Source organism: Chamaea fasciata, unplaced genomic scaffold (assembly GCF_029207755.1).
Source record: "Chamaea fasciata isolate MVZ Bird 193981 ecotype frontalis unplaced genomic scaffold, bChaFas1.0.hap1 SCAF_4, whole genome shotgun sequence".
In the NCBI taxonomy this organism is placed as follows: Eukaryota; Metazoa; Chordata; class Aves; order Passeriformes; family Sylviidae; genus Chamaea; species Chamaea fasciata.
Genome location: NW_027094089.1, coordinates 22300451 through 22325446, shown reverse-complemented (window position 1 = coordinate 22325446; position 24996 = coordinate 22300451). Strand labels below are relative to the sequence as shown.

The 24996-nt window shown below is 39.4% G+C and overlaps 1 protein-coding gene across 1 annotated transcript in view; it reads right to left on the bottom strand.

The window, feature by feature from the left end:
- Positions 1-18562: 18562 nt before the first annotated feature.
- Positions 18563-24996, bottom strand: part of WDR70 (WD repeat domain 70) — a 135216-nt gene continuing 128782 nt past the window's right edge. Inside the window, exon 18 of the mRNA XM_066181071.1 lies at positions 18563-19026. Coding sequence (XP_066037168.1) covers positions 18942-19026 — 85 coding nt within the window. The 3' untranslated portion in view covers positions 18563-18941. The remainder of the gene's footprint in view (positions 19027-24996) is intronic.

Below are 24996 nucleotides of genomic sequence, written 5' to 3'. Positions count from 1 at the left end.
AATGAAATGTATTTGCAAGGAGTACAGAAATCTCCCTTTCTGATTCTGACAACTGGTGAAACAAAATTTGGAATACTTAAAATATGTTCTCCAAAATTAACACTTCTCTTGGATTTTTTTCTGCTAATCTATTAAGAAAGGCTTGGTAACACCTTAGGCTGATTTATTCATGTCAGTAACAGGTGACTAGTACAGGACAATGCAGGTGAATCTCAGTAATAGACTGTGTTCATATTTGACTGTGAGTGAGAGTGCACTATGTGCTAGTAGGAACCAGTTCTGTTTCATATCTCTTTAGGATAGCTACTCTGGGAAGATTGTTTTAAATACCTTTAAATTTTTGTCTCTTATTTTAGAATAGATGTGATATTGGCCATATTTAATGTAAAAAAATCTCACAGATTTTTCTTACATGGCATCGGTTACATGGCATGACATTCCCTTACATAACATGCCTTTTAGCAGAAGGTGAAATATTGCACAGCCTAAAATTGTTTCACCATCCTCTGAAGGATAAATGAAAAACATGAGTGTCCGGAGTCAAGGGCACTGGGCAATACAGTGTTATTGAATTTAAGACAAGAAAGTTCATTAGAAGTTTCGTACGTTGGTTTAACCTGTCCCATGAAAAAGCATAAATCTCCCCTATCTTCATTGATAACTTTCAGATTCAGAAGTGTACTTTAAAGTTACACTGTGTGAAGACTTTAAAATAATTATAATAAAGACTTGCTTTGGAAAAAGGGGCAATCCTGCATGAACTTACTCATGTGTATATACCTCTTCCAATGCTATAACTTAGTAAATAGCACAGTCATTAAATGTATAGTTTTATGCCTGAGTCTGCTCTCTGGCACTCATTAAATCATGTGTTTTATTGTCAGCTCTTCTCAGACTGTCAAGAGTTGCTCCTTATATGCTTTCTGTAACACACATTCCCCTAGTCCCACTCATCATTTGGTACTATTGCCTTTTCTTTAGCCTGTTGATGACATTTATAGCTGTTTTTTTCCCCCAAGAAATGGCATATTTTTACAACAGAGCCTCTTTTTCACTTTTTAGTTCTTTGGCTCAATAATTCCTCACTCACTAGAAATAGTCCAGCTGATGTCTTGATTTTTATATCCATCCCCATCCAAGAAACATAAGCAGCAGTGAAAACTCAGTATAGCGATTCTGCCTTCTTTGGGAGGTCCCATGGAAAATCTCTTTCCTGCTCTGCTCAGTAACACAAACTCAGAAGCTGCATGTGCTGTGGTCCATGGCACTGAGCTCTGCCACCCTCCCTGAGCACAGACACTGTAACCATGGGCAACAAAGCCAATGCAGTGCAGAAATACAAACATTTGTGCACATTCACACCTGACAGAGCACCACCAGTGGCATGACACTGCCAAATGGTGCTGTGTAAATGTGCAGTAGGCCTCCACTGAGCACAGGATTTATTGATGCTAAGGGGCTCTGTCCATGCAAAGACTAGAACGGAATAGAAGAGTATTTTCCTGTTGGAAGGGACATAAAACAATCATGTACTCCAACTGACAGACCACTTCAGGGCAGACAAAGTTAGTAAGTCCTCTGAGTCATCTCCAAGGAGCAGCACACAAGGAATAAGGACAGCGATGCTGCTTCAGTGGTTACCAACTTCATTTAGACTTACAGGGTTTCACACGGATAACTGTTTATCAAGAGGAAAAAAGCAAATACTCTGCTTCTTGGGCTTTTATGCATTTCCACACACAAATATTTTAAGAAGAACAGTAAAGATTGACTGTTTTTCCTAGGCTTTTTCAAACTCAGCAGTTTGTTTCTCCACCAGAAGAAGTCAGCTCAGCAAAACGGAAACCTTTTGTGGTAACTCATCCGTTCAGCCAACGCTTCCTATGGCAAGCCACAAAGGGTGCTCAGCTCACTTCTCCCAGGGACCCCACACAGTATGTCAGGCAGTACAACAAAGTGCTCTAGCTTGCAGGGACAAAATATCCCACCAGGTTTTGAAAGAAATCCTTAGATACGAGCTCTTGACACTTCATTTCCAACACTGGTGTGCAAGTATGCTGTGTCCATCCTGACAAGCCCCAGGATCAGCCAGCCAGTGGGATGCTAATCAGGGCAAACACACACACTTTGTAGGACATGGTGAAACTAAAAAAAAAAAAGCAACTCTTTTCTGATAACTGACCACTATAAAAGCTTCCTAATGAAGGCAATGGAAGATAACAACTCTCACATCATCAGTTTTAGAGGACAAAAATCCCTGGAAAAGATAGTCCTAAGAGTGCATTAAGTCACACAATTTTAGTCTCATGACCCATGTGTTTTTTACATGTGCCCCAAAGGCACTTGCTCCAGGCTGCCTCTGTTGCCAAAAGTGTTCAACAAACAGGATGAATGAGAATGCAGGGAGAAAGCAGAAAGGTGCTTGGAGTTGGGAGGCTGGGCTGCAGTACTATTATTTCCATCCAGCTGAAGAAAGCCTTCTTTTTGAGATCTCACAGAGCAAAGCATGTGTGTTTCCCAACCTCAGCAGGGGTCTGGCTGAGAGGAGCCATTTCAGTTGCTGGAGCAGTTCACATCAGCTTTGCAGATTTGCCAGCTCCCCCTGCAAGATGGCCAGGAACATGTGTACACATGGTATCTGGCAACAATAATTCAGCAAAAATGAAAAATGCTTCTCATTCATTGCAAACAAATGCGTACAGTGCAATCCCAGGCAAACTTTCCTAAAGCAGGCAGCTTTCTGGATTTAAAAAAAAAGCAGAGTGAAAAAAGAGTTTGCAGGACTGGAGGACCCCTGACAGGAAAAGCGTGGGAATGGTTACTTCAAAGAGTAGAGTAAACATACAGGAAAAGAGCAAGTTTCCAAACACAGCCTTGGCTTTCTGGTCTGGGAAAGCAGAGCTCTTGCCAGGTACAGCATGGGCAGTCACAGTTGTAATGCCAGGGCTGCAAACCGTGGCCACCATCAATGCCCTGGCCATTGCTCATCACCAAGCTATCCCCAAAATAACTGCTTCTGGCACTTTAAACCCCTGTGACTCTGCAGGCCCAGGCACCTTCTGAGAAATAAACAGGCCTTCATTTGCTGCCAGGTTTCTTTCTTGCTGAGACTTTGCATGCCAGAGCTTGTGATACCAGCACTCAAGGCCACTGGAAGCAAAAATTCCACGGCAAAACTCTACGGGATAGTTCCAAAGCTCATCTTAACAGGCGTGTTCCAGATGAAGGCAACAGAGCCATCACAGTGAGAATCAACACAGATCAGGGCCATACGGCCACACAAAATTTGAGGAAACCAAGCTGCCTGTTTCTGCATCTATACCTTTATACCTCCCCAGTCTTTGCTGACATAAAATTGGCAACTATTCAGAAAAAGGCTCCGCAACTACATGGAGAAATGTATGGCATATATACCACTACTAAATATGAGAAAGATACAGTACCTATGTGCAAATAAATCACTTTTAAGAAAAATAGGACAGGAAAATCAATTGCATCTGAGGAGAAGGCTAAGGCACATTACTGTGCATAGAAAACATTTAATTCTCACTTTACTTTTGGCATACCTGTATTTATTTACACATGTCAACAGTGTTTACAGTACAGCATTTATTGATTGTCTCAGCAATGGGACCTCAGTGTAAAAATAACCAATTTCAAAGCCAGCAATTAAAATGCTGAGATCTCTCTAAATCAATCATAAACGGATAGATTCATTATAGCATTTCTATTATCATTGGTTTAAAAGCTAAAAATGGGTATTCCTGAAGATTTACAGGGAATAAGAGCTGGCAGCACTGTCACCTGGAACTCTCGATGGGAGAGCTCTGGTTGAGAATTGTTTTGCTTTCCCTCTTAAAACCTCTGTTGTGTTTACTTCACTAAAGTTTAACCTGGCAATGATTTCATGGCTGCTGAATTCATGGTGCCTCTTGGCCAAGCCATAGCATAGCCGACTCAATAAAGATGAGTGACATCATTAACCCAATACAGTAGCTATTCAGATGTATGCTGTGGTCTCCTTACATAATCACCTAATTTTAGCTACTGAGAGAGCTGCATACAGTACCACAGTGTATTATGAGCGCTGAATAACCATCCAATATCCAGATGCTTTTTCCAATGTTATTTTCCTGGTTTAAAATGATTTCCTTGTGCAAATCTCTAGGTGCTGTTTTCCCTTAAGCAAACCCTCTCTTCAAAACACATTCAAGGCTTCTGCTGCTCCTGATCACCTTTACACCTCATTAGCTGGTCATTGTGGTTGTAATGTGCTCATGGCATTACTATATGGCCAGGACCTTGGGACTTTATAATGACTGTCAACAAGAACAGCCCTAGTAAACGGTAACTTGATACAAGCCTTAATTCACAGACACACACATACTCAACTAAAAACACTTGGTTTGCTAAAAGTAGATGTTTCTTTTTGTTTTACAAATCATATATGAACATACATCTTAAACCAGAAATATTTTGGGCCAGGGACTTCTTATTGCCACATGCTACAACAGGAGCATATTCAAGTCCTATTCCCTGCAATTGTTTCACTGTAAACATGCATATTTTATGCCATTTATTGTTCCAAATTCCAGATACAAGTTAAATGTGGTAGACATGCTAGCAGTAGGGGTGGAAATCCCAAGGATGGAGACTCCACTTCAGAAGAACAAGAAAACAGCCTCATTGCAGGAATACCAGGCATAATGTGCACCCAGGTGATGAGCATGCCTTCCAGGTGAGTTGGGTATTATTATGTGTGTTGCAGGTGCAGGCTCCACTGATCCCACCAGATACAAACCAAATGGTTTTATTTCATCCAATTTACCTTTCTTAAGCCTTTTGTCTGATATTTTTACACAAATATGCCCAAGCAATGAGAATTGTAGCTTCAAAACCCTCCCTATTCTTAATGTTTGTCATCTAAATGACTTAAAACACTGAATCTCAGAACCTGTAATTCCTAATTGCTTAGAAGTTCCTCTACCTGTAGGAACTTATTAAAAAGGGTTGATAAATTTCTTTGCACTTATATAAAAGAAAAGACAGAAGACTCTCAATAGTGCTTATAACAAGACACTCTCTTATGGAGTATGCAGAAGGAGATACTGGCTCACAAGTTACAATCCCTAGACCACAGTTCTGCTAATCCCCATCACCCTGGTACCAGACATTTGACTTTCCCTCTCGGCACACATCCTGCTCCCTGGAGTTGTTCTCCAGCCAGGATTGCTGGCAGCTGGTTCCTGTCCCTTGTGTAATTAACTGGCTCACCTCAGAGCTAGGTTGTGGGGTTTTTTTTTGCAGCACTATGATCTGCAGACAGAACTCTGGGCTGGCTTTCTGTCCAGTTTAAACCCTTTTAGACAATTTCTGGAAAAATAAGCAGGCTAAAACCTGCTGGCAACATCCTCTGCTGGCTCAAGTCACAGCAGCTCCTTAGTGCTCATTTTCATCTGCAGAGGTGATGGCTTCTGAATTCCAGTTCACTCTGTGCTACTGGCACAGTATTTTTGATTGTGGAGTTCAACAAATCATGTTAATGTTGGAAGCTGAATGTTAAGCTGCAGAGGGCAACTAGCTGAGCACAGCTCCTCCCTCAACATTGACTCTATGTCTAATGATACCATGGTCATTAAAAACAAAAGTTACCTGTGTGGTAAATATTGACTGTAAAAATCCCTGGTTAAAAAAAGAATGCACTTGATCATTAGATTAAAGCAAATCTCGACTGCACAAAAGTGCTGAGTGATGCAAATGGGAATGCTGATCTTGCCTTGGGACAAGGAAGAGTCTAGCTGTCCCACTGGGGTCCTGTTTGTTTGTTTAGGCATTTATAAACAGCGTAAGTGAAATAGCAAGGTTTGATTCTCCCCAGGTCTGTTGGAGTGCAGCCTCTACATTCATTCCGATAGGCAGAGGGCCCTATGTTTGAGAGTCCAAACTTTTTAGATTAAAGACCACCCTGGCTCCCAAGCAGTGCAGTATGATTCAGTAATAAACATCATCAATGCCGAGACTGGGCTGTAGAGCGCCAGTGCAGCACCCTTGCTTCCCAAAGGAAGCGCAACATTCTTCAGCTGAGCACATGGAACAGCACACCAGGAGTGAGTCAAGGAGCACAGTGGAGGCAGACAAGCACAAAATATAAGCTAAGAGGAATTCCCTGGTTCAGAAAACTGGCTTACAGACTTTCCTGCAGCAAACATATGCTATTAAAGAGCACCAGAAAGACACTGAAGTAGTTGAACTATACTCCTAGATCTGCCACTAATTTGACTTTGATTAGCTCTCCCCATCTTGTATTTCTGTTTCTTCAATCCTGCTGCAATAGTTGTTTTTCCCATTTAGATTCTTAAAGCAAATGACACCATTTCTGATCATAAGTTTGAGAAGAACCTAATAGACTAAAAGTCTGAACTTGAGAGAGTTCTTGTAGCAAAGCAAGATGAATGCTCTCGAGAATTCAAACAAATTACTTCCCTCTCCACTAAAAGAAAAGCATTTAAACAACTTCTCTTACAGAACTGCTTAAACTATGTTGTATGCCAGAGTAGAACAGCATTCTGACAGTAAAACAAGTGGTTAAAAGACACAGAAAAAAATACATACCACTGTGGTATCCGTATAATTTCCAGAACCCTTTTTTTTTTTTTGTGCAAACATGAGCTAGTAGAAATTAACAAAGGAATCATATAAATTGGTATTTTACAGAGCGTGAACGACAAAAAAAGTTATCACCTTGTGAACAGCAAAATCCACCATTGCATTTGGAAGTGTCATAGTTGACTTTATTGAAAGCTTCCTCTTCTGACATCTTTCTTATTACAGGATGATTTTGCAATGTTTTTTGATTATTTAATGGAGCCTTTGAAAGTTGACTCAATTTTCTAATGACCATGGGTGTGATAAATGGGCATGCATCATATTCATCCCCCAACTTCATCCTAGAACTCAACTGGAGTGCCCATCTGTCAGTCCCACCACTCCTGGAAAGGTTTCCTAAGTATGTGTCAGTGCAATAGTACCCCACAAGCCTGAACTTCACAGCAGAGGATAACTAAAACTGGATGCCTCATCACTGGGGAAAATCACATCAAGAAGAAAATCTTCAGCACCATGTAAGTCATTCTTTGTTTCTTTGTTTGTTTGTTTATGGGGTTTTGGTTGTTTGGTTGATTGTTGTTGTTTCGTCTTGTTTTGTTTTAAAGGCTATTCCAATACCCTGTTCCATTTTGCAAAGGGTTAGTATCAGCACCTTGCCTAACCATATTCCAACTGGCCTGAGGGAGGTTCATGTCTCACAGAAGAAGAGATTATTCCACTTGTTCCTTCACAAGCTGTGCCTCTCATTGATTACATGCTCAGCTTCAGTTTCTCTGGCCCTCTACATTTCATACAAGACACTGCCTCAATTAATAGACAACTGCTTGCTCCCATAAATAAGAGACGTATACACACACATTTGCCACATTAAAGACAACTTGAACTCAGTTACTTTAGCAGGTAACGTGCAGGAGGATTAGAGTTTGAACCATTGTGTTTAGTCATACAATTTTTTGTCAGTGTAACACAGAACATTCCTTTCAGAGTAATTTTCTAGACAATCCTTAGTGTTCATGGATTATCTGTCTCATGGCAGTCTCTCCAGGATGAGGAAGAGTATCCTGAGAATCAGGAGCCTGCTGCACTTGTACTGTGCAAACACCAAATTTTACAAGGATCATGGATCTGGAAATCAAGCATGGGCTGTTTTGTAAATTAAAAATGCAGGAACTATTTTCCACCTTACTACATATGGACAATTTATAATGGGCCAGTGTGCTGGTTTTGGCTGGAGTAAGTTTTCTTAAAACAGTGACTAGTTTGAGGCTGTGTTTTGGATTTGTGCTGAACACAGTGTTGATAATAAAGGGGTTTTTTTCTTGTTGAGCAGACATTACTCAGAGCTTTTCTGCTTGTCAGACTGGCACAGAAGTTGGGGGTGCTTGGAAGATTGGGAGGAGAAAACAGCCAGGAAAGGTGCTGACCAAAGGGATATTCCAGACCATGCTCAGGATATAAAATGGGGGTGAAAAGGATAAGACTGAGGGGATGCTTGGCCTGATGACATTTGACTTCCTAAGTAACCATTACAAGTGATGGAGCCCTCCTGCCCTGGAGATGGCTGAACACCTGCCTGCACATGGCAAGGGGTGAATTAATTCCTTGTTTGGCTTTGTTGCGTGCACAGCTTTTGCTTTCCCTATTAAAATCTCTTTACCTCAACCCATGAGTTCTCTTTCTTTTACCCCCTCCTATTCTCTCCCTCATCTCACTGATGGGGGAGTGAGTGGCTGTGTGGGGCTTGGCTGCTGACTGGGCTTAAACCATAACAGATGGCAAGTCCAATATTAAGCTTATTTTTTTTTCATTATCATTTTTCCTTCAAATCTCTATACATGTTTTACATGGGGTGGGGAGGATGAGAGAGAGAGAGGGGGAAAAGATCAAGTCCCCAAATGTTTTAAGATTGCTCTTTAAGGAAAAAAGGGAAAAATGTGTCCTCCAATCCAATAATCACAAGAAACTCTTAAACAGAGAACCTGAAGCACATGAGTTTGGGTAACAGCATGACTGGGAAAAAATGAGCAGAAGTGCCTTCTGAAATGTGAACATTTCCAACTACAGAGTGTCTTCCTGCAACCTCTCTTGAAATCCCTAGGATTTTGAAGATGCAATTAACTGTAATTACAGGCAGGAGAAAGAAAGCAGTTCTTTAAAGCTGATGGCACACAAGAGTTTGCCTCTCAGACAGCTGAATTTGCAGGGCTGCAAACACAAAGAAGCACTTTTCACTTGCAGTACATATGACATCAGCACCCGGTGCTCACAGAAAGAGATGCCTCTGTACTGTATATACCAGACTGATTTTCAGAGGAAAGGCAGCCCAACCACCTTTGTACTCCTCAGTGGCTGTGAGACAGAAGGTACTATGTTCCCAGCCTGGATGTCACTCTAGCTGCTCAGCCAGGAGCAATCCTTTTGGCAAAAGCTCCACATGCATTTTTTTTGTCTGCCTTGTCAGAGGAAACTCAGACACACAAACTGCCATCCACTATCTCTGATGTAGCTAAAAGTCATCCCACCAGAGAAGAAAAAACAATCTGCATTTTGAATAATCATTTTCCAGATGTACTATCTTGCATTTGTCAGGGTGACTTCTTGTTATTTCCTGCTTCTCTTTTCTCAATGGCATTTGCAGTATTCTTCTGTATCATCTGTTAATTTCATTAACACATTATTTGATGATCTTGAAGGGGGTAACCTAAAATTATGTTACATAAAACCGGACACAAACTCCCTTTTCCTGCAGCATCCCACCACTCACCTCCCACTCATCTCTGTGCCCTATTATTTATCCTGACCTGTTTCCTCACCTTCTGCAAGAGCTCACACACATGTTCATATGATAAAAAAAATTTCAGGTGAAAATTCCTGAGCTACTGGGCTTTGGTTTCTTAGTCTGGAATTGCTTCTGTTTTTTCTTTGACTGATACATTGTGTATTTCAAGACTGAATTCGATTTCTCTGAACCTTTGCAATGGCAATAGTTTTGCACCACTTCTGTGATGCCCTAGTAAAATATGAGGATGTGCCTACAGATACTTCTTTGTTGCAAATTATAGTAGTATTACGGTAACAAAGTGGGCACTTCATATTCTCCCAAAAATGTTAATTTTTTCCCCACTATTAACACAGTTAATAATTAATAGATAAATATATATGTATATACACATTGAAATTATTTTATGACTAATCAAGAGAATCTTACTAGAAACTACCATAAAACCTTAGAGCTATTGATGACAACCTTGCCTGCAAAGGCTATTTTGAAGACACTGATCTCTATTTGGAATATTCCCGATATTTGCCTCTGCTTAGTCAGGTAATTTTAAATGAAGAATCAGCTGCAAACCACATATGAAATTCCTCACAGAGGGGACTCATTGTTGATGTTCAAAGTCATAGTATTAAAACATTTGAAATTCATTAGCTAAGACATATCCTTCATTAGAATTACAAGCAGACTTAAAGTCTTTTGCTTGTAACCATTGCAAACTTAGGGTTCACTGCATTAGAGATGTCAAGAGGCAATGGGTATGAACAAACAGAAAGAGGATAATCCCCAGCTGGCTTAAAATGGTTGCACTACCACTTGTGTAGTGTATGTAGGATGGAGAGGTATGCCTATATGTAGGAAGAGACGGGATGGAGTTGAGCTGTGGGGTGTGGGACCAACCTGCAGAAGCACATGGTAGCACAGAGAAGCACATGGCAGCACAAAGAAGGTTGTCTCCATGGGACCCTGAGGGTAGGAGGTGCCAGGCGGCACCTGAATAAATGTCACATACACTCCTATCTTCTTAAATCAGCTGCACTGCAGTCCTGATGATCTTGACAAGTATTAGCAATGGGCTAAAATAAAGCCTAAAGATGGTGATTTTCAGTAATCTTTAATTCAGTAAAATGTTTTGGAAAGTCCATGTGCGGGCAATCACCACAAAAAAAAAAGGCAACTACAGATCTCCCTGCACTATCACAGCTCTTGCCAGGTATGGATGTAGGAACTCAGTCCTATTATAGACCAGAACACATGCACACCTATGGGTGTGCAGCCCGCCCTACTGTAGATTCACAAATTAGATGATATAATTACAAATTATAGCACTTTTTATTTTAGGAAAATTAAAGGGAGAACTCAGGATCAAAACACCTTAGACAGGCTAGATATTTATTCAGAATGATAAGTATTGAAATGTTGAGCACAAGGAGGCCTTGAGTCTTCCATATCTAACACTGATAATGTCAGGATTCCCACTGGACACAAAGGGTTGGAGCCATGAAAAAAAATCTTAAGATGAAATGACACTAAGGGAATTATCCAGTAATTTCTAGGTAAGCCAACTGTTTCCTCAAAAATTTCTGCATGCATTAACTCTAAGCTTATTTATCCTTTAGAAAATTAACATTTATGAAACATTTCCCTCCCACACGTATGGGAAACCTCATGGATTTGCTACTAACCAGCAGCTTCCTTAGTAGCTTACATGAATGAACAAGGACTACATTTGTTACATCCATTAACAACTGAAAGTTGTAAAAATTTTCAGCACTTTAGGTCCAAGAGAAAATTCAAAATAATCTGACCTAAACAATGACACATTCTGAAAAAACACAATGGAATTGCCTACCAGGGGCCCACATTCAGGATGTTGCAAAGAGGCTACCAAGCTTGGTAAAAACTAAGGACTATAATCTGCTTCCAGTCTTTCATGCAGGACTCAATGACACTGGGACAAAGAGATCCCAAAATATCAAAAGGTACTTCAGGTCCCTCCGAAAGAAGTTGAAAGGATATGAAGCACAGGTAGTGTTCTCCTCTAATCTCCTGGTAGGGCACTGGGACTCCAGAAGAGTGAATCAAGTGGATGGGGTGAACAACTGGCTGCAAGACTTAGGGCTTTGGGTCTGTGATGTTGGATGGGCCTTGGAGAGACTAAGCATGTTGGCACCAGTTGTGGAGCACTTGGCCAAGCAGGGTAAGAGTGGTCTGGGGACTAAGTTCAGAAGTCTTACAGCTTTAAACCAGATTTAGTGGGAAAAGGAAGCTCTAGCAAGTGTCATTGAGGAAACAGGAAACAACAGGACTTTAGGGAACAACAGCAAAATACCTGTAAATTTCCCAAAGGACTTGTAGAGGACCGCTCCCAAAGGCTGAAGAGGTCAACAGCCCAGCTGAAGGGCCTCTACACCAATGAACACAGCATGGATAACAGGTAAGAGGAGCTGAAAACTGTTATGCAATTAGCAAACTGTAACACAAGTCTTATCATGGAAATGGTGGGGCAAGTTATGTAACTGGAGCACTGTAATTAAGCGTACAAGCTTTTCAGAAGAGATAGGCTGCGAGGGAGGAGCAGGGGTGTTGCCCTCTATGTCAAGAAGGGATGGATTGTGAAAAGCTGTGTTTGGGAAACAGCCATGGAAAAGTTGAGGGTCTGTGGCTAAAAAACAAGGACCAGGACCAAGAAAGGATACCTGGTGGTTGAGGTTACTACAGGCTGCTAATCAGGTGAAGCCTGTTGATGAGGCCTTCTTGTTCTGGCTGCAGGGCACATCATCCTCACCACCTCTCATCCTGATGGGAGGGTTCAACCACCCAGACATCTGCTGGGAGAGCATTACAGCCAGCTGTAAGCAATCCAGTACACTCCTGGAATGTGCAGAGGAAACTTCCTGGGCCAGGTATTGGCCAGGCCAGCTCAGGAGAGGCATGACCTGGCCTGGTGCTCACTGATGTGGATGAGTTCATTAGAGGGGCTAAGTCTGCGAACAGCCTGGGCTGTAGTGACATGCCCTGGTGAAATTTGTGATCTCGTGGAGCTAGGGCCTGGCGAGGACAATGGTCTGGATACTGAAGGTTAGAAGAGAAAACTGACTTTTTTAAGGAGTTGGTGAATGAGATCCCTTGGGAAACTGTTCTTAAGGACACCGGTGCTGATCAGACCTGGCAGAACTTTAAGGCCACTTTCCGTAGAGCACAGGAGCTCACCATCATGATGTGTAGAAAATCTTGCCAGGCAGGCCAGCAAATGGCATGGCTGAGCAAAGATCTGCTCTTCAAATTCAGAAGAAAGAAGAAAATGCACAGCCAGTGGATCAATGACAGGTAACTTGGGGAGAGTACTGAGATATGGTTCAGATGTGTAGGGACAGCATGAGGAAAGCCAAGGCACAGATGGAACTGGGCTTGGCAAGGGATGCAAAAAAAAGCAACAAGTAATTCTATAAGGATATAAGTCAGAAGAGAAAGGCCACAGAAATTTTACCCCTGCTGGTAAGAAAGAGATGAACTGGTAACAACTGATACAGAGAAGGCTGAGGTGCTCAATGAGTTCTTTGCCTGAGTCTTCACTGTAAAGTTCAGCACAAAGAACAAAACTCAAAAGAATATTATATAATGACTAGATGGTGAATTGAACGGGCAGCAGCTCTGTAGTGGAGGTTCCGGACTAAAAAGGAAAGGGTTAGTAACATTTGCAATATCAGGCTTAAACAAGCTGGTTGGTGAAAACTTATTACAGAAAACTTCATAGGTGCCTCTGTACAAACTGGAACAAAATTTCAGTTTTGATCTTGCTGGAAGCAAGATCGACACTGACAGTTTTCACCACAACATTCCACTGCAGTATGGGTTACAAGTGAAATAACTGCACTAGCACAAGAAATGGGGTCAGAAACAGGACAAGCATTTTGGAGGTACTTGCTTTGTACAACTTCCAGAGAAGACTCCTGATGACCACCCTACCACCACGAAGAAGCCCAGGGCAGCAAAGGAGCAAAGCCGCTGGATCCACAGTGGTGACCATCTTCTGCTTGCACTATTTCTCCCTTCCCTATACACATAAATGTTACCAAATAAAGTCAGTGTTGTTGAATGGGCATTTGGTCTTGTTTGCACCTTGCTTTGGCCACAGGACTTCAAAACTGAACAGGTCCTGAACACAAATCTGTTCGGCCAAACTGCAGAGAAAAAAAAAAGTGACTGTAATGAGACATGCAAACATTTTCCCCTTTACTTAGTAGCACTAAAAAAGTAGCTTAATTTGAAACACTGTATAAATTGTGGGTAGTGCACTTCAGGAAATAGGGACAATCAGAACAAGGCAGAGAAAAATAAGGAACTGATAATAGGCCAGAAAATATAAATCATAAAGCAAAACTGAAAGAATAAGAGAGGACAGAAGAAGATAATAAAATTCAAACATAATAAAACGCTGCTGCAGAGGAACATCATAAATGGATTCAATAACTGCTGGGAACAGGATAGGAAATAATGGTCTTAAATTGTTGCAAGAATGTTTTTCTTAGAGATAATGAAAATTTTTCTAGTGCTAAGAATGAAGCACTAGAACAGATTGCTTAGGGCGATTGTGCAGGGTCTATCATGGCAGCAATTAAAGGTCCAGTAAATGTGCCAGACCTTGTTCACGTATAGATGAGTTGAGTTCTGTGTACAGAACTTCTCAAGGACCCAACTAGCCCTTGTTTATCTAATGCAGGTATTAAACTGTTGTGTCTTCTATTTCATGATAGAACAAGGAAATAGTTCAGAGCCCACAAGAAATACTTCTTTGAAAGAGTAAGAAAAACTGCACTAGCCTGACACGCAACAGCCTCATGGGACAGCTAAGACAGAAAAAGAGAGAGATGTACTGGCTGTGCTTTCTCAATCATTCTTGTTTTAAGTCCTCTATCACAGAACAAGATGAAGTGTCTGATCATCAGCCATTTAAAAAAAGAAAAATCACACATTATTGCCAAAGGTGCTCTTGTTGTTTGACACAAAGGTTGTGGAGATTCCAGGAAGCTGATCTAAGAAATTGCTGCCAAAGTGGGAGACAATACCTTTGTATGTAGGACGGGAATTTCTTCTGGAGTTATATGCTACAGACAAATATGTCACATTTCAGAGCTATCCACATTGCATGATGCTATTAGGTGCTGAAGTTCCAGTGGATGAAGTGCATATTGAGTGCATTTTGTATCCAAAATTGTGTTTAAATGGGATTAGCCAAAAATCCTAGCAGATTTAAAAACTGATGTAATAAGATACATCTATGCTTCAATTCCAGGCAAGCATAAGGACATCTCTGCTAGCCAACTATCCAACTCTTTATTCATGTGCATGCATTAAAGTCCAACAGATGAGAAGAGCCCAGGGATTAACAACAGTGGACAGAACCTTCTGGACTCCCAGACTGCCCATGGTAAGAAGTCAAAACAAACCTGCTGATTTTTAATGGGGTAACTAGTTAATTCCCATTAAATTCCAGTAAAATCCCATTGCTGAGAGACAGGCTAGAAGGACATACAGGCATTTAACATGACAATAAATGTAAGGGATCTTGCAATACTATTGTGACTAACAGGCTACATCTAAATTCTTTTGATTCAGTATTAAAGGAAGATGTGAGCCACAAATCCAGTCTCAAGCTGGACAACCCCAAAGTCATAAGAGGCCAAAGAAACACGATAAACATCTAACCAAGAGGATGGTGCTTCAGCTCAGCAATGCAGAACACTCCTCAGGGTCCAGCAGAGATGGCAGTGATAGGAGAAAGGATCATGGTTTCTTTTCCCATAATACATAATCTTCCACAACAGAGAAAATGTATGAGCCAAGGAACATGAAATTAGACATGGATTCATGAGAAAGGAGCCAACAACTGGACCCCTTGAGGACAAATTCACAGTTCTTGCTATCAATCACTAAAACTAGAGGCAAAAGCATAGTCTTCATTAAATTTTAAGTCATAGGAAGTAGACCAGAGAGGAACTTAAAACAGTCACTAAATAGTTGTAAACCGGCAGAGGAAAGTGCCAGGATTTGTCAATTTTCTCACCTGTTGCAGAAGACATAAACAATACGGCAGGAAAAGAAATAAGGAGGACAGAACAAGACAAAGGACTATAGTCAAATTCACATCTCTGTAACAGTGGCAGCAACACCAACAAGGAATGGAAAACAGGGCTGACTGGTAGCTGGTGGGTTGCAATGGTATGGAGGGGAATGCTTTGGCCAGTGGACAGACAGGCAAGAGGTACCTAACAGCAGGCCTACAACAGTCATTAGCACAAAGGGATAAAGACCATAAAGAAACATCCAGAAGCTGCACAGAAAAATCCAGGTTTGGAGAAAGTGCCACAGAAGCCTTTCTGCATGCAGTGATTGTGGTACTGATGCCTTGAGAGGCTACCTAGAAGAGAGGCTAGACAGTGTTAAAGGAATAAAGTAGCTATTTATTAAAAGGGCCTTCAAAGGATACACCTTGGGCAGTACAAGAGCCTGGCCGAGGCTACACCCAAGATGGATGACAGGTCACGAGTTTTCACACTTTATAAGTTTTGGTCCATTTTTATATTGGGGTTAATCGTCCAATTACAGCTTCAGGTTATGAAGTCCCATCCTCCCAGTTTGCTCTCCTCAATTTGCTGTTGTTTATACTTTTTGGGCCTGAAGCTGCAACAGTGACCTTGTTTCTTGGGCTGGATTGTTTTCTCTAACTAAACTGTGGAGAGAACTTGCTAACACTTTATATGAAGTTCAGAGTTATATACTAATGCAGTACAGAATCTGGACAATATGAAAGCTAAAATTTAAGGCATCAGTACCTCTGTAAACAACTATTCTAAGGAAGCAAACAGAATAAGCCCACCTTCTTTCAGTAATGCAGAAACAAACTCCCCTCTGGATTCTGGCCACTTTAGCACTAAATACAGATACATAAAGGACCAAGATTATAGCTTGGCAATTGCTAAAAGCTTTGAGAAGCTTATAAGAAAATTAGATTTTCCAAAAATTAATATAATAAGAGTTCTCACGCTCCAATTTGCATCTAGAGCTCCATCTGTCATAGCAAATGTTTATTTGTGTTGATATTTTTAATGTTAAGATGTTTCCCAAGACAACTTAAAGAGTTGAGTCATGAGTTTACTATCCCAAGTATGGTCAAGCAGACTGTCCACATCTTCTATCTGATTAGGTAACTCTTACCATTGAGCTGTTCGAGATTTAAAATTGTTTTTAAAAATGCATTAAGATACACCTTGTTGGTGAACATCCCTGGAAATCCAGTTTAAGAGCTATGCCAAATGAACCAAGCCGAAAGTTAAAGTACAAATTAAACTTACGTTAGTTTTAAATACTTTTAATACATATCTGCAGCATCACTGTTTTAAATTCTAGGCTGCTAGAACAGTCATTCAAGACAATTACTGCAAGTAACAATGATGAACACTTAGAGAAATTCCAACAGAATTTTTGCAGTGTTCACTTACAGAACTAATTCTTTTAAGAAGTAGGAAACAAGATCTAGCTGATATGAATAACAACAGGAAAGGAGAAGTTCTTCTCATTCTCAGAGAACAGCTGCAGCATTTTTCCTCATCTGCCATTCCCTGCAGCTCTGCTCCCCAAGATACACTGCGTCAGTGAACAAGTAACAAAGGAAAAGATAAAATTCTAATATTCAGCCTAAAATGAAGAAAATATTAATCCTTTAAAATTATTAATTAAGACTTTGGATAAATTTCTTTGAAAATACTTTATTTTGTAGGCTGTATATACAAAATAATAAATACTTTCTTTTGTTTCATCACAGTTGGATGAAACATAAGAGAAAAGATAGCCTTAAATGAAGCAATGCCACCTCTTTTTTGTAGCTGTTGTTGTAGTAGAGGGAGGATTGCAAAGGGAGGCCTTCAGCAAGTTTTGTTTTTGACAGACTTCATCTCTCCATCTGGAATTCTTTTTTCTCCTCCACTTACTTTCCACCCATCTACTCAGTCTCTCATTCTACACATTACAGCTGCAAATTTAAATTAAATATTGATTTGCTATTATACACAAGTACGTATTAAAATAATTTTATAAGGGTCAAAGACAAGTTGTGGACTATGTACTGACTCTTACCAAAAGACTACAGTAGTAAAAGCAGTGGAAATATTTTGTAGTGGGTATTTTATGCCAGTGCTTCTCATTACACCTTTTGAAGTTAGACTTAGTTTTCACTGAAGTACAAAAACAATAACTGAAGAAGAATTATAAGCTAGGAAAATGAAATAATATGATGAACTACTGATGCAGAACAGTGCTTTAAAAAATTCTAAGCTCTGCTATCAGTCTTGAGGTTAGGAAGGTGATTAAGGGCTTTGCTAAATATAGTCTTAAAATATGCCTCCAGGAACTCTTCATAAATACGAAAGCTTGATTGCTTATGATGTCTACTACTCTCTACTCTTAGTGGAAATGCAGAACTGCTTGTTATATTTTGTATTATTATAATCATAATACTTAGCATATTGTGTATTATTATAATCACAACATAAATGCCTAAAACTAACCTAGGTGCTTTATTCTTCTCTAAAGGACATTCACTAGTTTTAAATCTGTCCTTCCCTTTATGACACTTAGAACTGCAATTTTGTGTTAAAAAAATGAGAAATTTCCATATTTAGACAAACTACTTTATAAAGAATACTATCAGTCTTGAGAAGAGTGTGAGGCAGGATATACATAATTCAGGCATACAACAAAGTCAATACACACAAAGACCTGGTATTAAATAAACAGATCTGCTCTATCCTAAAACTTATCCATACAGGCTAATAGGGATAAGAAACTTGAACAAAATTTTGCATCAGCTTGGCAATAAACACATTATTTTTACTACACTAAATTATGTAACTGTCCATTGCCATTTCCCATTTTTAAAAAAATAAAAGCTGTATGCAATGCTACTGTAAATACTACACATACTGAAAAGGAACACCATGCAAAAAGTACAGACACTAGAAAATACGTTTTCTACAATTCAAACAGAGTGTGAACTGAATTGTAACTCACGTGAACACACAAATGAACTAAACTTGAGTATTACACAGTAAGTAATCTAAACTTCGTTGCACTTGTAAAGCAGTAATCTGTTAGCTCTTAACTGGAAAAAATAAAGAGGAGTCTGGGAAATTGTTCTATTTTATTTGCATATTTAAACTCATTGAATATTGTCACGACATAGCATTTGTAAAGTTGGCAGTAATGAAAAAAAAAATTGGCAATGTAACGGATTTACTATTTATAAAGAAATATTTTTCACTTAACTCACAAAGCTAACTAACTGACATAAATGAGTTATTTGCACAATGTAAGTAATTATTACAAAATTCAGATGTAGGACTAAGCCAGTGTAATTCAACAATCCCTTTTTATATTGCTGCAAGTTTTATAAATTGAAGTATCATTTGCTTTCAAATTTTGACCCACTATCCCAAATAAAGAAATAAATGTTTCATTTTGTTTCAAATGTTCTAAAATTATTCTTGAAATTAATTATTTTTCAGATTTTACGTTTTTTCCACTCCGGCTTGTCTGTTTCATCATCTTCTGGTTCCACTTCTGCAAAAACTGTTTTTGGCTGTGTTCTAGAAAACATCAAAAAGATTAAAATAGTGGTCAGACTACAATACTTTATCAGAAATTGTATCAGACAGGCACTAGACACAAAAATAGATACATATAGACACTTTCAAAAAAAGTGCATATGAGACTTGACCATTTTTTATTTTACAATTTTTTTATTTTACAATTATTATTACAATAACCTATCAACTAACCTTCTCAGAACTGAAGAAACTTGCAGCTCACAGACAAACAAGCACAACAAACACACATATTTTGCAAGTATTATCTCCTCATTAGCTTACAATCAGTATCTGTGTATTCCATGAATAAAATTACAATAGAAGTGAGGAACAAGTACATTTAACTCCATGCCAGAAAAGCAAAGGCACTGGCCTCCTCATTCCAGGACTTTTAAAAAAGAAAATTCCATATTGATATACTGTAGAACAACAGCCAATAAGTGAACACAGAACAGCTAAGCCAGGTTTCTGGCTGAGCCTATGCAAGAAAAAACAGCTTCTCCCACAGAGACTTTATCTAACACTACTGCAACATAAAAAACATATTGATCTGCATTTGAGAACACAGTGTATCTGACAGTCAAGCTTCATGATACCAATTCCTCCACTCTTTGTGTGAACTTTAAATACCACTTGAACTTTACAGAAGTAATTATTGATTACTTTCTAAATAAACACAATATCAAGTAGCAATTCAATAAACTGTTAGGACATTCAGTTCCCTTGTTTTACACTTTAACAACTACTATGATTCCCTTTTCCAACTTATTTCTCAGTACAATCACTGCAGAGCTGAAATGATCAGATTTCTGATGCTGGTTGTGCTCAGCTTCTCAACACAACAAAGTATAAAATGCAGCCAAGGCAGTCATCATCTCATTACTATATTAACTAATGTTTTTGTATCACTCTAGGAATGTGAAGCATTACTATTATAACAACTCTTGTTTGGCAAACTCTACAAAATGCATAAACCTTAAAAAATTGTGCCTGCCTTATGTAGCACAATAGGCAAAATCCAACGTTGCCTCTGACTTCAAAGAATAGTAGCAAGCCATCAGCTCTTACAGAGCAGGATTCTCCCCTCGTTAAATATGTGACACAAATAGGTTAAAAATCACCAAAACTAGTCAAAGACAACTCCCCTTACATACAGGATCTTTCTATTGCCCTGCCTGATCCTCCATCCTCCAAGCTTGCCGTGGAGGAAAGGGTCACCCTGATAACTCAGAGATGGCCCTACCACAGAACTCTGACTGGCACGTGGTCCCTGGGTGCAGGCTGTAGCAGACCTTGCACCCAGATGAGGACTTATACTGTGGAAGTTAGATGAGTCCTTCTGCTGTCCATGGAAAACATAACTGAGATTAAAAAATATTTTCCAATTTTAAGATTTTATTATAAAATACTTACATAAGCTCTACTTAACCCATTGCTGAAGAAAGAAGTAAAAAGAAAAACAAACCAAAACCCAAACAAAACAAAACAACAAACAAACAAACAAACCCAACAAAAACCAGGGGGAAAAATCAACATTCAATCCAAACCAGACACCTGGGATGAAGGGTTTATTGACTGAAATACTGGATTTTGCTTGCTGCTGAAAAGGAAGAATGTATGGAATCTTCTCTCTTTTTTCCCAACATACTGACAAAGGTTTATTTAGCCCATTTTAGCAATGTACCCTCCTTTTACCACAATCGATGAAAAGTATTTAAATGTCCTCTAGGATGACGTCAGTATTAAGAGTTTCATTAGTAAAGCACCACTAACCGAGTGAAAGCCCATAATTTCTGACCACAAACCTGCAACTGTCATAATTCAGATAAACATTTCCAACTTAGAGGAATGAATAAATTTGTGAAACAAGCAGCAAAGCCTGTGTTTTTTTCCAGGATGGGAATGGCACAGAAAAAAGACACAGACTTCAGAAAAGCTAAGTGTGCTACTGAGTGCAGGAAAGCTGAGGTACGGGAAGAAGGGAAAAAAAGGAAAAAAAAGAGAGAAATGGTATCATAATCTAGCAGTATTCAGCTAAAGCAAAACCATGCTGAGGAAGACAAGTCTGCTTGCTACCTCACTTTTTAAAATTACCATGAAATAGCTATAGCCTCAGCTGAAATGTAAACTGTTGCACTTCCACAAGCTACATAGCTGTAACTGGGGCACCTAGGGTGATTCATATGCCTGACCATTTTAAAACACTATTTTTGTTATTGCTTTATCAGCAGTGATCCTTTAATCTAATTTAAACACAATTTTTTTCTGCTTAGTAACTGCACTGGCGATTGCTAGTGTAGTAGGAGTTTGCTGTATGATTAATATTTACATAAAAATTATCAAAACAAGTTTTCTTCTAGTAAGTATTCCTATTTCTGAGGGTTGTGTTCTTTTTCCCCATCCAATTTCTCAGTTTTATTTATCCTTGACTTTGGGAGTTGATTTCAGTTTGTTAGGGATCTGTCTGGCAGATTCCATGGCAGAATACTACGGAGGGCAAAGGGGCTTGAGGAAAGCTGGTTGATCTTTGAGGAAATCTCCTCAAAACAGATTATATTTCGTCCACAGAAAGCACAGCCTGGCAGTAATCTGGCATGGACACATATGGATCTGACTGTGATAAACCACAAACTTCAAAAATAAAGAACATAAAGGAGGCAAGGACACCCTCGGCTAAGAGGAACAGATGCATTACATGAACATGGAGGAACAGAGTTAGGAGAGCCAAAGCTCAGACGGAACTGAAACAGAAGAAATGTGAGAGGCAACAACAAAGGACTTCTACAGCTACATTGACAGCCAAAGGAATGGGAAGGAAAATGTACTTTACTGAGCAGGTAAACCACTAACACAGCATGGAAAAGGTCAAGATACTCAGCGCTTTTTTTGGCTCCATTTTCCGTGAAAAAGTCTTTCCTGAGGCCTGAAAGCACTCCTAAACTACAGCAGAATCTTTGATAGGGATTGAGACATTTCCAAAAGGAAGAGGAAGACAGAGTTTGTAGCTCATTGGACATGTAAAAATCAGTATCAGACGGGTGGATCCAGGGGTACTGAGGGAGCTTGCTCACGTCATTGCAAGGGCACTCTGTCACCACTGAGATGACATGGTGACTGGGAGCAGGTCTCAATGGCTAGAAAAAGTAACCATCATCATCATCTTTGTGAGGGGCAAAAGGGGGATTTGGGAACTACCCAACCTCAGTTCTCAAGAAAGCTAATGAATGAAGTAATGAATCCCTGTGGAAGGCATTTCCAGATACATGAAGGACACAAGGGTGGTAGGGAACAGCCAGCATGGACCTAGCAAGGGCACACTGTGCCTGCTGACCAGATTGCTAGAACAGGATGCCCAGACAGGTGTGGGAATTTCCATCCTTGAGGATATTTAACCTTGGTTAAGCAAACCCCTGAACAACCCAGATCTAATTGGATCTGAGCTGTAAACACATTTTAAGCAGGAGCTTGGACTAGATGAATTCAGGCATTCCCTTCCTACCTAAATTGTTCTATGATCCTATGTTTCCACATGACTGTCAGCTGAAACCAGTATCTCATACACTGAAAAATGCATTCCTATTGTGGGTTATGGTAACAGGCTGCAAACAAAAATGAGAAAACAAACTAGAATGATTTATTTATACTATGTGCTTCTCTTTACTTCAGTGGTTTTCAAGATATTCAGATGTGCAGACCTCCACAAAATTTCCAGGGACCATGCTTTAGGGTCACCATAATCCCTCTGGTTATGGGTCGTTTTTCTTAATTGCTTTTCAGGGATCCAATAAAAGTAGTTCATTGACATGTGAGGATCACAGACTAGCAGAAAAGTAACACTGCTGCAGAAAAACCAGCTGGAGATGACAACTGCATATCACAACATGTGACTCATGTCAAAGTAACTTTTGAAATTTGTGTTTATATTGCACTGAAACAAAGAAAAAAGATTTTCAAGTATGCCTGGAAACCAGAATAATGTCGTAAAGGTCACTTAGAGACTGAAAAGGTTTTCAGCATCAGGAGCCTTTTTTGTTCTTTACCCTACCAACCAGCCTGATTCCTTTCTTAATCTCAGGGGCCTCCCTCTCAAAATTACCAATTTACAACAAAATATTTAGGATAAATATAACAATGCATGCCAACAAGGCTGCTGTTACAAGACATTCTGCTCAGTCCTGATTCTTCAACTAATGATACTTGAACAATTACATAGCTAACGCTTCACAGACTGGCATTGCCCTCAAGAAAAAGTTCAGTGATCACAACACAGCTACAGACTCTTGCTTCAAGTCATTCCTTTCTGATAGTGACAAGAGGCAATGAAAAAGACTGCAAAATAGGGGTAACGTCAGTGAAATTAAAGGTATTTTCAAGAACTCCAGTTTACCTTGCTGAGCAGGGAAATTTCACCCTCACTTTCTCTCTGGTACAAAAGAAAGCTGCATCTGGGCCGGATTAGGCACTCAGCTACAATGCTTAGTAATTCCTGCTGATCCTTCAGAGGGACATCTGAAGTCATTATAGTATATCTGTACAGCTGTGTTAAAACAAACAGCTCACAAAGAATGTAATTTTCAAACATTTAGAACTGATGCCTCATGATTCCTTTCCTGTAGTTCTTTACTTGAAATCTTCAATCTGTCCTTCCTTTCCTTTCCACTAGAATGGCTCTTGCCAAGGATTCTAACAAGCTTTTTCCTGAGAAATCTCAGGATCTTTTTTTTACCCTCATCTATTAAGACTTTTCTGCTGTGTTGATCACATCCTACTTGACACTTTATTCACACTGGGCTTCTGTGACATGTCATCTCCTGATTCAGCATGTACTTCTTATCATCCTTTTCAGCAGCATCTGTTTTTCACCCATTCTTTTGCCTCTTACATACATCCCCCTCCTTACTGGTCAATTGTCAGGGGAAACAAAAAGGTCAAGCTAATAACAAGTTTAAATTTTTTTTTAAGTGATAAATAATGCAAATGAATATTCCGCTTCAAGAGAAAAGTAAGCATCAAAAAAGATATATATTTTTACATAGAATGCATAAACTAACAGCAGAAGTTGTGATTCTTAGAAAATTTATTGGAGTGAAAATCACACAATCATAGAATGGTTTTGGTTGGAACGGACCTTAAAGATCATCCATTTCCAATTCCCCTGCCAAGGACAGGAACACCTTCCACTGGGCCAGGCTGCTCAGAGTCACATCCAACCTTGCCTTGAACACTTCCAGGGATGGTGCATTCACAACTTCTCTGGGCAACCTGTTCCATGCCTCACACTACCCTCTGAGTAAAGAACTTCTTTGTAACATCTAAACTAAATCTCTCCTCTTCTAGTTTAAAACCATTTACCCTTGTCCAACCAATACCCACCCATGTAAAAAAGTCACTTTCCCTTGTATACAATTAAAAAAGCATTAAATCTGTTAACTGATTGAGAATGGATCGGGAACAGACAAATCAATCCAGTCATCATACTCCAAGTTATGAAAACTGATTAACCAGAAAAGGGCATTTCTTAATCTTCTCAGTCTAAAAATATTTAATAATTATCACTGGAGAAAATTAGGTAATTACGGTTTTCTTGCACATTTTCTGAAGAAGGAGAGTGAAAACTTTATGTTCATAGACAGCACAGGACCAAATGCTCTGTCAAACAAAAGATGTATCAAGTGGATAGTTTCATACCATGTTTAAGAAAAAATTTACTACAAGAAGTGTGGAAAAACCAGTAGCAGAGGAATATAGTAAAAGAATAAATACTATTAAAAAAATGAAACATACTAGATGTATGTTTTTTAGGTCTTAAGACAGTATATGATTTTAAATCAAAATGTATCAGAATATCACCTTTCCTAAATCTATAGTATAACTTATCCTATAGCTAAAGCAGCTGTCCAGTATACAAACCAGTACTTCATGTTAACTTGGATCAATTACCTGCAATTTGCATATTTTATTAAATATAAG